This window comes from Myotis nattereri (genome assembly GCF_964212035.1).
Source record: "Myotis nattereri genome assembly, chromosome: 3".
NCBI lineage: Eukaryota > Metazoa > Chordata > Mammalia > Chiroptera > Vespertilionidae > Myotis > Myotis nattereri.
The window spans coordinates 153,132,627-153,147,540 of record NC_138077.1 but is presented as its reverse complement, the minus strand read 5'-3'; the positions used below and the strand labels follow the sequence as shown (position 1 = coordinate 153,147,540).

Sequence of the window (14,914 nt, the reverse complement as noted above, 5' to 3'; positions counted from 1 at the left end):
TCTATAATTATAAATGCACACAAGCGCGAGGCAGCGTGTGCACACACACACACACATTTTCAGTTACCTTCAACACGCAGGGAGAAAAACCATTAACATTTCCAGAATAGCTTTTCAGTGTTTCTTACAATATTGGCATCAGATAGTACACACTGTTTTGTAACTTGATTTTTATCTTAACAATATAACATTTACACCATCTCCTCATATTCCTAAGGAAAGGACTCAAATGCAAGTAGTTTACTTATAATGTACAGACACATCAGTAAGGAAGTGAGAAAATTCAAGGTGAAGTATCACACCTTGCTACCATTATGGGCAACTGGAGCTTAACTTCAAGAGAAAATCCTGGGAAATGTAGAATTATTCCACCCAAGGAAGAAGGGAGCTGGGGTAGTGCTACTCCAACTCCTATCAGCACTGGTTGAGGCTCCAAAGCTACCCTGCAAAGAGACTTCCTAACACTTTGAATTAAATTTGAAAAGAAGCACATCAGAAAAGCAAAGGTAATCAAGGAAGAATAAAATCATTAGGTTAAACTATATGAAATACTGGGGGTTTTTGCAGATCAAAAATGGTTGAATGTGGGGAGGTCAGTGGGGAAAAAAAACAGAGACATATGTACTACTATTTGTAATACCTTAAACAATAAAATTAAAAAATTAAAAAAAGAGATAACCAGAAAAAGAAAAAAAAATGGTTAAATATCAGCAATTTCATGTGGTTCAATCCAATATTTATCAAATTTCAATTTTCCTTTCTGGATTTCATAACTATCGTAGAACTTATCTACAAAGTCTTTACTTCTTCTATCTCTCATTTCTTTTTCTCTTCTCCCTTTCCTTTGTTGAGGAGACACAGGCCTAAAAGTGCAACCTAATGCCTACTGGTACACTGAAAATGCAACTTTTCAGCTGTAGCCAGGCTAGGTGTGAATGAATGAATGAATGAAACTAAATAAGATTTAAACAAAAAATATATCTTTCTCTTCTACTTCCCATCATGCCATTCTTTCAACTAAGAGAAAAATAATTACTATCTCAAAAGATCAATACACTAACAAACCCAAGTGTATAAAAACAATCGCCATGTATATAAAATGCTTAAAAATGATTTTGAGTTTTATTTTCAGGAAAAGACATTCACTCTGTAAGGAAAAGTACATAGCTACAATAGACATCTATATTTAGTTTTAACTTCCACCAAACAACTGAAAAATGTGAAGAAAGAAAAGGCAGATATATGATCATCTTTACCTGCAAACGGAGATTTCAACATGGGATTGTCGTCCACCATTATACCGTCTTGTGTCTTGTGTCCAAGCCTCTGCTTGTACTGCTGCACAAATTCTGTGGAATGGATAGAATCTACAGGCTTCACTGCATTTGACTGCGTGGTCTGAACACTGCCTGTGTGTTCAGAAGAGCACAGCAAGTCGTCAGGATGCGGCTCTGCTTTTAGTAGGTCACTACTGGCTAATACTCTCAAACTGACAGCAGGAAACTTCAGAACAGCAGAGTTCGCCTCACCCAAACTCAAAGCATTTGATATGCCAACGTCATCATCCTCAGGAATGGGGTTGTACCATATTTCCCCTTCATCATCTGCATCGTTTTCCTCATTGAAGTCTAAAGAACAGTTTCTTGATAACGAAGAATCTGTATCATTACACCCCACATACCTACAATAATCTTCAGATGATTTGAGGAAAGGTTGTGATAGCTGATGTTTATGTGGAGAGACAGGTGAGATGGGTAAATGGCTTATATGTTGGTATTTCTTATTTTCTTCTTCCTCCAAATTAAAAGGTCGCAGAGTACTCTGATATAGCCAATTGCGTTTCTTTGACACAGTGATACTGTTAAGTGGCTTATGATCTCTGAATCCAATATTACCCTTCAAATCATCAAGTTCTCTTCTTTTCATTGTAGAACCATATACATTTTCAAATAAATCTGTTTTGAAGAAAAAAAAGACGGTAGAATATAATGCCTGGTATACCAAGAAAGACATGTCCCTTGAGATCAGTTATTCAAGTACTATTTTTAAAAGGATAAAAAGAGCCCTAGTGGGTTTTGCTCAGTGGATAGAGTGTCGGCCTGCAGACTGAAAGGTCCCAGCTTTGATTCCAGTAAAGGGCACATACCCAGGTTGCGGGCTCAACCCCCAGTAGAAAGTGTGCAGGAGGCAACTGATCAATGATTCTCTCATCATTGAGGTTTCTCTTTCTCTCTCCCTCTCCTTTCCTCTCTGGAATTAATAAAAACATATTTTTAAAAAAGGATAAAAAGAAAAGTAAATAGCCGAAACCGGTTTGGCTCAGTGGATAGAGCGTCAGCCTGCGGACTGAAGGGTCCCAGGTTCGATTCCGGGCAAGGGCATGTACCTGCGTTGCGGGCATATCCCCAGTAGGAGATGTGCAGGAGGCAGCTGATCGATGTTTCTCTCTCATCGATGTTTCTAACTCTCTATCTCTCTCCCTTCCTCTCTGTAAAAAATCAATAAAATATATTTTAAAAAAAAGAAAAGTAAATATTAATCATATTCGGAGACTAAAATTGAACAAGAAAAAATTTGGATTTTCCACCTAAAGATTATTTATATTATTTATAACTCAGACTGCGAGTATAAGTGTCATAAGAATTCTAAGAAAAAGGGTAGACAAACTTGAGACTGTCTTTATTAACATGCTAGGGCTGACAAAGCCTTACCTTAAACAAAACATACTTCATTAAAAGCTAATATAGAATGCATTGTACACAATATGCTTTAATATTTGAGTAATTTTCAACTCACTACACGGACTAGAAGTTCTTTAGAAAACACGAGTAATATTCCTACCTTTATGAAGATTAACTTTGAGCAAAATAAGTGAGCCTTACTCATTATTAAATGCCTTACTGATTGTTAAGATTTCAACAGTTGTTTCCTAACCATATAATGCAGTAGCATCTCATGCAGTGTTTAAGTTCTAAATATATAAGGCAAAAATAACACCCAAAAGATTATTTTGTGCATAATCAAGGCTTTCAGTAACCTCCCTTCTACTGAAAAAAAAATCCTTTAAAAATGTACATTTATCTTTTTTAATTGTAAACATTACCCAACCAACCAGATGAATAAACAAATAAAATATCTTTAACAAATTGAGTTTCAAGTTCAATTAGTTCCAGAGACATGAACAGAATCAGAAGGGAAGAAAGCTCCCATGAATGCCTACTATGCCAGACATTTATTTGCTCAACACATTTATTGAGTGCTTATTTTGTGCCAGGTATGAGAGATAAAGCAATAAGAAAGCCCTTAACCTCATTTTACCTTCACAAGAATCTTATGAGACGGGTACGATTACTTTCACGAGCCTCAAAAAATATGTGGAATATGGTCAAGGTGGTAGGACTAGAATGCAAACATAAACCTCTCTAATCCTAAAATCCATGCTCTTACCAGTCTTCCTGATCCCCACTAGAAATAGGGAAGTAGGCAACCCTCCCTGGACATGGTGATAATATTAACTCGGCTAACCTTATAGGGTGGTAGCTGCTAGTAACATTAGAAAACTGTGTAATACTATTCAGAAAGGTCAAGTAACTTGCCCAAGATCACCTAGTGGGAAAATGGAAGAGGCAGCACTCAAACTCTTTTGACTTCAAAGTCTGTATAGTACACCTGGGCTACGAGGAAGGGCTACCCACCTCCAACTTCCAGGATTTAACATGCAAACATGTAACAGATGTTCAATATGTATCTTGAATTGGTCTAGTTTAATTTCATTAGCAAAAACCTGAAGATTCAAGGGTCGTTCTTTGGTTCTGTCTCCTTTACACTTAAAATTCAGAACTGAAATTCAACACGTGTATACACAAGAATCACTGTAGTTTCTGGGTTTTTAGTGAGTACATCCTTCTGCCAAGTGCACTAAAATCTAGATCTATTTTACATTTAAGACCAAGTCTCATATTATTTAATAACATTTCAGACCTTTACAGGATACTATATGTAGTTTTGACACTATTATATATTTGAAGCACAAAGTGTAAAATTATACAACTCACAATTGCTATGATCCATAACTTATTTTACCTTTCTCTCAGATGTCTCTAAAAACATGCAAAATTTTATATAGGTTAACGTATTATTTTGAATCCTACTATAGTACAATTACACTATCAACATACTGCTACTTGTACTGCAACATTCCAAGAACTACAATGAGAAAAATAAAGCAAATTTAATACTTTACACCATGAGACATTATTTTTCATGAAACTACACACTGCAAAAACTTGAAACCAAATAGTTCCATTGCTATTGCTGAATATTTCAAAATATGTGAGAATAGAGTTTAAATATCGATAGATAGGAGCATCACAATAATTTCTGATAGTCCAATTTTTTTAGTTTTGAAACTGAATATAGCCCTGGCTGGTGTTCTCAGTGGTTAGAGCATCAGCCCACGTGCCAAAGGGTCTCAAACCCAGTCAAGGGCATGTACCAGAGTCGCAGGTTGGATCCCCAGCCCAGGAGGCAACCAATCAATGTATCTCTCTCACATCAATGTTTCTCTCTTTCTCTCTCACACACACAAAAAAAATCCTGAATATAAACAACACATTAAATTTTAATAATAAATTTTACTTCAGCAATTACTTATAAATAATTTAAATCACTCCATTTGCATCAGTTAGTTAAATGGGTGCATATGAATGCACATTACACAGAAATGGAAAGGTATTTGAAATCTTGCTTTCATTCCCTTTTTATGCTAAAAGTAATGTTAAACCTTATTGACATAAACTCAAAACTTATCTTTAACTTCAGATTTTATATCTGTGTGTATATATATATATATATAAAGTTAAAAAATGTAAAAAAAAGAAAAAATATAAAAATAAGTATGCAAAGTTACAAAGCAAAAAGTCTTTATTCTCTTATTAGTACACATGTTATGTTATGATTATCAGATTCTAATTAAAGTCATTTTACTTTAAATACCTACAAGAAAATCCAGAAATGGTAATTAAAATTTTTTACTCAGAAAAGTATTTACACAGTGGTGAACTACTCAAGCCAATTTTGTGCTCTCAACTTTTATTTCATAATAAGTCTAGATGACTCACTATTACTAAACATTTAATCATCAACAAACTTTCTGAGAAATTATGTATTCCAACTCTCACTGAAAATGTATAATATATACAGGTTTCTCTCCATCATTTTAAAATTCCTACTATAGAAACAAACTCTGTGCTTTTGCATACTTCTCTTTTAAAAACCTAAGTAAAAGTATTCTCATGAACCTTGTATTTAAGTTTACGTAAATACAAGCAGCCCTGCTTATGGAGTCAAGTCTGATAGCCCAGAAGAAATGTCTAGAATAAAAGCCTTAGCCTTAGGTAATAATCTTTTCCAGATAAATCTAAATGGAGAGAGTACAATGAAAAGGGAAAAAGTGCTGTTTCTATCTTTTCTTTTCCCTCCCTTGTGACTAGCAATAAAAACCCTTAAGAAAAAAGCTGTGTGTTAGCTTTTGGGACAGGAAAGTAGAGAAGAAAATGTAGAGGCTGTTTCCAGATCCACAATAGTAATGAGGTGGAGCAAGAAAAAAGAAGCCAAAAAGAAAAGATGAGTAGAATAAGTAAGTGCCCTGAAAGGGGTATACTCTAGCTCAATTCCCAATGCTCTGCAAGGCAGTACTCCTCACCCTCTGATTACTTCACTCTCCATCCAGAATCCCAATGATCTGGGCAGGGCAGTATGCTCACAAAGTCTGTTTGCCTTTCTCTTGATAGCAGCTAAGCACCAGGCATGGTACCAAACAGATGATCTTTTTTCAGTCTCACAGCAACTGAGGCTTTGCCAAGTTGAGTAACTTGTCCAAGGTCACAAGCCTGGTAAGTGGAGGATCTGGTTAGGAACCCAGACCCTCTATGGTTTACCACCATACGATGGTTTGCAGATTCCAAAGTCTCATTTTAATTGGTGAAAGATCAGACCAATATGGCGGAAACTGCTTGAGCTTGTCATATATAAGTAGTAAGTATAAATTCATACTTATAAAACTAAAGCAGAGAGAGCTCAAGTGCTTTTCTCTAGTAAGGGTTAGTGTCAATATCAGAATAAAGTATGGTTTTTCAAAAGTTTAACAAATGTATTAAGATAGGTGATTAGGGAGACTGAGAATTGTAGAAACTTACTAATTAAAATGAGTACCAGCCCAGGCCAGCATGCTCATCAGCACACACACACTGAAGGTTCTCGGGTTCGATTCCCCATCAAGGGCACAATACCTAGGTTGCAGCTTCACCCCCTCTCCCCCAGTCGGGGCGGGTGTGGGAGGCAACCAATTGATGTGGCTCTCTTACACCAATGTTTCTCTCTCTCTCCTCTCTCTCTCTCACTCTCCCTTCCACTCTCACTAGAATCAATGTGAAAAATATCCTCGGGTGAGGATTAACAACAACAAAAAAAGAGAGTACCAAACAGCAGCATCCTTACTGGGAATTCATCAAAATGCAGACTCTCAGGTCCCATGCCCACACATATGAAATCTGAATTTTAACAAGATTTTCAGGGGATTCATGTGCACATTAAACTTGAAAAGCACTGCTCTATAACTGAAACACGCGCGCGCGCGCGCGCACACACACACACACACACACACACACACATTGAGTGGCAAAGGTCTAGAAAAATATCCTTAGTGATTCTCAAAACAATAACACTACTTAGAAATGTAGGACTTCCCAATCAACACAGGACCTTCTGCTGAATTTGTAATTCTTGGTTTTCCTGCCCCCAGCAACATCAATGTTTTATGCCACTCTTCCCCAAACAAACATACAGAAAAACAAAAAACTGAACTTGTTTCTAGGGCCACACTGGCAGAATTTTTCGAAAAGGGATTTAAAACTAGAAGACAGTCAAAAAGTATATGCCTATAGCTACTAATCTCAAAGTGCAGATGCATAAAAGAATTTGTTGGAAAAATGCATAAAGATCATTTATCTCATAAAGGTAAGAAATTAGGTGCGAAAAGAGAACAGATGGGTATCTGCATTAAGTGTCAACTTCTGCTCTGGCCAGTTTGGCTTAGTGGAAAGAGCATGGACCTGCAGACTAAAGGGTCCCAGGTTCAATTCCAGTCAAGGGCACATGCCTGGGTTGTGGGCTCGATCCTGTGCAGGAGGCAGCCAATCAGCAGTGATTCTCTCTCATCATTGATATCTCTCTCTCTCTCTCTCTCTCTCTCTCTCTCTCTCTCTCTCTCTCTCTGTCTTCCCCTCCCTCCCTTCCTCTCTGAAATTAATAAAAATGTTTTTTTAAAAAAAGTGTCAACTTCTCTTTAAGATATACTGCACAAGATCATATCTGCTAATAATATTTTAAAAGAATTGTCTAAAGATTACAGACAAAATATTAACAAGTTACATGTCCTAAATTTTTTCTTTCACAGATCATGAATCAAGAAAAATTGAGTCAAAGTAAGGCTAATTATTTTTTAATGGTAAAAGGATGAAATAGCTCAACCTGAAACTTTTGAATTGAATGTATTTCTGAGTACTATATACTAATTAAAAACTTATTTATAAAGACTTATAATGAAGTATAGTTGGCAAATAGGTTAAAATTCCTTTGTAATATCAAGACTTGCAGAAACTTGACAATATTTACTATGTGTAATGACTTTAGATTTCATAAATAACCATCTCAATTAGGAACAAATTGGCCAATCTGTGAACATTACATCCTAACTGCATCAAATCACTGGCATTATTATACTACTAAAAGTTTTAGTGGTTCTTAGAAGGAGCCAGAAATCAAAATAAAATACCATTTTGACTCCCATTTGACATGTGGTCTCAAAAATTTCTAAAATACCTACAAAGGTATCTCTAATTCCATTATATAGTTATTCTGTTATAAATTCTAAATAGAACTGTATTTTGAAAGAAAATATACTCATAATATTGTATAGAAAAATGGATATAAACCTTTTAGGCAATTTAATATCTTTATACAACCAAGAATGTACTGATTCATCTGGACTGCCCAATTAATTTTTTTAATTTATTTTTTAATATTTTTATTGGTTTCAGAGAGGAAGGGAGAGGGAGAGATAGAAACATCAATGGTGAGAGAGATCATTGATTGGCTGCCTCCTGCATGCCCCACACTGGGGACCAAGCCTGCAATCCAAACATGTGCCCTTGACCAGAATCAAACCGGGGACCCTTCCGTCTGCAGGCTGATGCTCTATCCACTGAGCCAAACCAGCTAGGGCCCAATTAATTTTTTAGAAAACATGATTTAAAAGTAGAATCCAAGTAACATCAATTGGAACTAAGTAAGCATTTAAAGGTAAAGATTTAAAATGGATATAGCAGTTGATGAAAAAATGTCTTAAAACCTATTCTACAATGCCCCCATCTTCTTTGCAAATTTGAGAAAGTTACTTACCCTTCTAAGCCTTATTGAAATTCCACCCATCTCCTCAATCCAAGCAATTTAATAGAATTGACTCAAACCTCTAAAGAACTTTAGAGTCTCTTGACTTTATATAAATAGGGGTTTTGGAGTCATAAAGACCTGAGTTTGAATCCTCATAATAGTTTGAATCCATATACTAATATATACAAACAATACACTAGTTTGAGTGACCTTGGGCAACCTACTCAACCCCTCTGTTTCTTTGGCTGCTGTTCAATGACAGTTGTTATACCTTCATGGGGGGAAGGGGGGTAATAAAGATTATATGCAAACCACATAAAGTATCCAGGATGATTTTAATAACTTTGACTAACCTTCAAAAATATAGGCATTAAAATAATAAACTCTCCAAATCTACACTAGATATGTAAACATTGCACAAGTTATTTTTATATTTTATAAAAGATGAATTGATGATTTGAAAGGAAGTAAGCAGAGAAAGTTGTTTAAACCAGAGATTAAGCTTTTGCTTATCTTGTAAAATATATAAAACACCATCACATAGTAATTCTAACGTTTCATTTTAATTTATTTCTTTTTTAAAAATATATTTTTATTGATTTCAGAGATGAAGGGAGAGAGAGAGCTAGAAACATCAATGATAAGAGAGAATCATTGATTGGCTCTGCCTCCTGCATGCCCCCCACTGGGGATTGAGCCAAACCAACTAGGGCTCATTTTAATTTCTTTTAAAAGTTTGTTTCATTTAATTATTTTCACAATGAAAAAAAAATCAATTTATTTGTAAAGATTACATTTATTATTGTTTCTAAAATCCTTGAATGTTTACACTACAACTGAAGCCATTAGAAGCCATCTGATGGTAAATGTTTAACCTTTGCCACAAGGATAAAAATTATATTTGAAGTTTTATACAGATTGTTGTTGTGGCTCAAATTTAACTGTTCCACAAAGAGTTAACTGAACCAATATCAGGGGAGGTAAGGTTATAACGGCAATAAACTGCAATAAATGATTACAAATACTTTGCTCCTGAAATGTGTATTTTAATTTGAACTTAGCATAAAGTACACCTCTACACACACACACACACACACACACACACACACACACACAAATTGCATTCTACTATCCTGTTATTCAAGTGAAATGGAATAAATTTGAGGGAAATTTTTGACAGGTGTGGGACAGAGATTTATAGATTCAAAGAAACTTCAAGTTTCTATATACACTTTAAATGAGTCATTTGATTTGTTCTCATTGTTCGACTAGAAGGTTTGTGAACTTTGCTTCTCCCCAATTTTGTGTTTATTGGTTAAACAAAGTTAATGTGTACAAACCCAGTCCTGTAAGATCTGTAATTCTTACCAGAGAAACTGCCAAGTACTGTGAATACTTTTTACATTTCAGCATTTAATATTTTAAAAACTCCTGACTTTTTAAGGAGTTTACTAAAGTCATGGCTACTAAAATCTTTATACTTAAGAGTGTAATTCAAAAGATCATCTTGTTTTTGGCTCAATCTGAAGGTATCATACTTCTTTCAGAAGAGAATTTTTGCTATTTACAACATAATTAAGAGATTTCTAGAACTGATAACCTAAGCCTTCAGTGTAAATTAAAAACCACACACATAAAAAATAGGCATCAAAATCCTATTATAAGGACAAGTATATTTAAGTTTACAAATGACTTTAAATGTCTACAGTTTCTTAAAAAGTATGTAAGGGACATTTTTCCTTTTGATTAAAATACTAGTGCCCCTGGTTTTCCACAATAAAAAAAAATTACTACTTTGTTCTTTGGAGGGCGGGGAGGGAAAGGTGGAGAGAAGTACTCGAAATCCTACCTGACTAAAAAGAAATGTTACTATCATAGATTTTGGTTGGTTGGTTGGTTGGGTTTTGTTTTTGGGTTGTGTGTATGTGTGCACACGCGCCTGGGAAAGAGGGAGAGAAAAGGTATAATGAGCAAAATGACAGTTTATGAAACCTGTAAAGTCTACCTTGGAACAAATTCAAATGCACAAACTCCACAAGTCTACGGATTTGCCTAGAGCTACAAAGAATAAAAATCAAGGCAGCACCACCCAACTCTAAACCTACTAAAAGCGTGTGGTGAACTTAACCTTTACTCACTGTTGTGCTTAGGAAGTAGGCACACTGGTTCATAGAGAAGAAAAAAACAAAAGCCCCCAAGTTCCTCATGCCCGCCGTCTTGAAAAAAGAAAAGCAAAACCAGTGAATGCATTCTACTAAATAAGCCCGAAATCGCATTAAGCTGCCACTTACATGACACTTACTCTGGCACGGGCACGTACCTGTCTGCAAAAACATACCTTATTCTTCGCCCTAAAGACAGAAGCCTCGTTAGTAAACCTTGAAGTTCGGAGTGTTAGCATTGTGATTGCAAACTGTCCTACCTGTCAGCGTAATTCTTTCGTCTGGGGGCACCGAGAGGACTTGGCTTTCCCGCATTTTCAAAGCTCCCGGACTTGGAGAGGTGTCCTGCGCTCCCGTGACTTTGGGGGGTGTCGCCCCGGCGCGACCCTTCATTCCCAGGGACAGCAGGCGTCCTTTGTACATCCACTTCTGCAGCTTCCTGACTGTCACCGCGGGCGGCTTAAGGAAGGGGAGCCCCTCTTGGTCGTCTCCTTTGCTGCCGATCACAGGGGAGCCCGCAGAATCCCTTAAAGTGCTTCCCGGGGAACGGCCGGGGTCCTTGGAGCGGGGACTCGGGAGGCCGTAAGGCGCGGCGGCGGGCGCGCTGCCTCCACTCCCGCCGTCCATCCCGCCTCCACGTGGCGGGGGCTCGTCCCGGTCCCCGCGCGCGCCGCACCTGAGACAGCTGTCGCTCGGCCACCGCTGGAAGGGCGCGGGCTTGGCACCTACCCGGAGGCTCTCGAGGCTTCTGCTGCAGGACAGGCGCATCCGAGGAGTCCGCAGGCGGCCTCTCCACGGCTCTCCCGGAGGCGACCAGGGCAGGGACACCTGCTGCCAAGGGCGGCCCCGGGCTCCCGGCTCCCAGCCTCGGGGGCCAGCTCGGCGCTCCGCAGCGCCGCAGGCGGAAGGCGGCTGGCCCGGAGCCCGGGCTCCCGCAGGGCAGCAGCGATCCGCCCAGCCCCGCCGCGCGCCCGAGTCAGGGGGCAGGTCGTGCATAGCCTGGATCAGCAGATAATAGGCCTCTCGCAACTGGGTCTGCAGCCTGCCCGTCTCCAGGCGGCCGCCCTCCGCCCCCGGGGAGGAGCCCGCCGCCGGGGGAGGCGGGGGCCACCGCTCCGCCCCCGCCCCCTCGGGCTCCGGCGCGGACCGGGAGCCGCCGGGCAGGTTCTCGTAGTAGTCGGCGGCGTCCTCGTCCTCCTCCGCGCTGCCCTCGGAGTCCGGCGCGCCGAGCACCGAGGCGCGAGCCAGCCCGCGGCCCCGAGGGGCGGCCTCCTTCCCGCCGCGCGGCCGAGGCCCGTGCGCCCCCGCCGGCTCCGGACGCCGTCCCGCGCCCAGCGGCCTGGGGCCCCGCGCCTGCAGCGACGGCGGGGGCGGCTCCGGGCTCGGCGGGGCTCCGCGGGCGCGCTCGCGTGGGGGGCCGGCCAGAGCACCCCCCGTGTCTCCCTGGGCAGCGGAGGAGGCCGCCACGGTGGCGGCAGCGGCCGCCCGGAGCCCGAGTCCGCCGGCGGCGCGGGGACCTCGCCTCCCCCGGAGCCTGGACAGCGTCCGCCTCAGAGGGTCCGCCATCCCCTCGGCCTCAGGAACCGGGATCACCCCCGCCGCGGGGGGAGGTCGGCGCCCCGCTCGGGAGAACGCGGCGCTGGCGGAGGCGGCGGCGGCTCCCCATGGCCAGCGCGGGCCCTCGCGGGCTGCTCACATACTTGGCATAACTCTGCCGCGGGAGGGGGCGGGGGCGGGCGGCGGCGCGCAGAGCGCATGCCCCAGGGCCGGGCCGCGACGGGGCGCGCGGGCTGCCGGCTGCCCAGGTGCGGGGCCGGGAAGGCGGGCCCGGGAGGTGGGGGTGCCACAGTACACGCAGCCAGCGTGGGGGTGCAGTGGGAAGGCTGGATAAAAACAAACGAGGTGAGTCTGTCTAGGCTGGAGGCTGCAAAGTGTTTGTTAGGAAGACAGAAAGGGAAAGTGCCCTCCTGGCTGCCACCCATCATGTTCACCGCCCTCCCCGTTGCCACCATTGCAGGAGCAAGCCGTAACTTGAGAGAAAACAAAGTTATGAGTACAGGTGTATCTCGGTACCGTGTGTTCTCGAAACGTTCCCAATCATTTTATTTGCACAGAGAGTTAGCTACTTCAAGGACCTTGGCAGTGGTTCCTTTTCTTTTTCTGTGTGTGTGTGTGTGTGTGTGTGTGTGTGTGTGTGTGAGAAAGGGGGGGCTGGGGGCGGGGAGAGAGAGATCCCTTTTCAGCCTCCCCCCCCCCCCAATCCATGCGAACACAAAATTAATTCAGATATCAACCAAAACTTGTAAAATGGAGCTTTATTTTTATTAAAGCTGGGTTGAGGAACAGTTGGATTGAAATATAGAAACACTGTCATTTGGAAATACCAACTCTCCAACATCTTCTATGTAACAGTTGTAAGCTAAAGCACTTCGTGTTGGAATCCGCGTGTTGTATCATCTGACTTCAGTAACATTTTTTGGTGTTTGCATATTAGAAAGGGCCTTTGTGAGCTGGCTCATGAATGTACTCCTATCTCCTAGCACAGTACTTGCACACAGTAAGTACTCAAGAAATATTTGTTGAATAAAAGCTTGCATAACTGAATATGAGAATTTAGCTCTAACATACTTTCTAAGTATATTTCTCTGTATTCTCTACACCCTCCCCCCACCCCACCCCCCACCCCCAGTCAAAGGCTCCAGTCAATAAATGTGCCTTGATCTATACTAACTTTGTTGTTACCTGGTCTCTGCCTCTTTGGGATATTTTTGCCTGCATCTCTATCTTAGAAATCTTACCCATCCTATAAGATCCCACCCAACTAGCCCTGGATGGGTAGCTCAGTTGGTTAGAGCATTGTCCTGATATGCCAAGGTTGGGGCTTTGATTCCTGTTCAGGGCACATACAGGAGTCACGCCATGGCCCTAACCCATTTGTTTGGCTCAGTGGATAGAGCATCGGCCCACGCACTGAAGGGTCCTGGGTTCAGTACTGGTCAAGGGCATGTATCTTGGTTCCCGGGCTCCATCCACATTGGGGGCACACGGGAGGCAGCTGATGAATGTTTCTAACTCCCTCTTCTTTCCTCTATGTAAAATCAATAAAATATATTTTTTAAAGTAAATGAATGCATAAATAAGTGGAACAAATTGATCTCTCTTTCTCCCCCCCCACCCCCGCTCTCTAAAATCAATAAATAGAATTTTTAAAAAAAGAAAAGAAGATCCCACCCAACTTCCTTCTTTATAAAGTCATCTCTGATCTCCCAGATGGACATGATTTCCATTCTTCCAAACTCCAACAGTACTTTATTTGTATAGTATATTTATTGTTTTTGCTGTATGTAAAACATACCCTATCTCCTATAGAACAAAATTCATGAACTCCTGAAGGGCAGCAACTATTTATAATTGACATTTGTATTATCCACAGATTATAAAAACGGTATTTTATGTACGGGACATGATAAGTAAATATTTTAAATGTCAATACTTTAAAGGAAATAAATGGCTCTAATTTCCAGTCTACTGCCTAACTCTCCACTAGACCATACTGTTATTGGTGTTGTTTTAAAATTCTTTCAGTGATGGAGAAGAACATCGTTTGTTAAATTATCCTACTTCTGATCTAGGAAAATAGCATGAAATGTTACATTATAATTTGCATACATCACTATTTTTAGTTCTACACTATGTTTATTCCATGGAGCCAAGGCTATTTAATGAATAGTAAAGGCATAAAGTTATGTTCCAGTGAAATATTCCCACAGGAAATGACTGATAGTAAAGCTGCCAATAATGGTGTCTATAAACAATTTGATCTGTATCTCAGAAATTGTTTCCATTCCAACTCTTGGTTGCAAGATCTTTCACTTCTTTGCAGTTAACCTATTTGTTAAGAATAGCATAAGATATGTATGTAAAAATGAATGGAAACATACAACCTTGAAGGTCTAGATGAACTTCATTTTTAATTCACCTTGCCAACATGATGAGTTTAGGAGTTACAAAACGTATTAGCCAATACAAAACACTGTGCATTGTTCCAGGCATTGCTCAGAACTAGTCTGATGCTGCACAGCACAACTGAACTTAATGCCCCTTTAAAGCTGAGAGGGTTCCATCACAGAAATTCACAAGTTTTAAGAACTATTTTGGTCACAACAGAAATTAACAAGGCAGCCATGGCAATGTGACCCTACTTAATAACCTTAAAAACGCAAATCCCACTTCTCTACATGTGCATTACTCTTCAAAAAGTTCATTAAAATGTCATTCTAAGAAGACAGTGGCCACAGAAC

The 14,914-nt window shown here is 40.6% G+C and overlaps 1 protein-coding gene across 1 annotated transcript in view; it reads right to left on the bottom strand.

The window, feature by feature from the left end:
• The window catches only part of SYDE2 (synapse defective Rho GTPase homolog 2), a 42,421-nt gene extending 30,782 nt beyond the window's left edge, over positions 1-11,639 (bottom strand). Inside the window, exons 1-2 of the mRNA XM_081088398.1 lie at positions 10,874-11,639; positions 1,257-1,955 (exon numbers count right to left, since the gene is read on the bottom strand). Of these exons, the coding sequence (XP_080944524.1) occupies positions 1,257-1,955; positions 10,874-11,609 (1,435 nt within the window). The 5' untranslated portion in view covers positions 11,610-11,639. The remainder of the gene's footprint in view (positions 1-1,256; positions 1,956-10,873) is intronic.
• Positions 11,640-14,914: the final 3,275 nt, after the last annotated feature.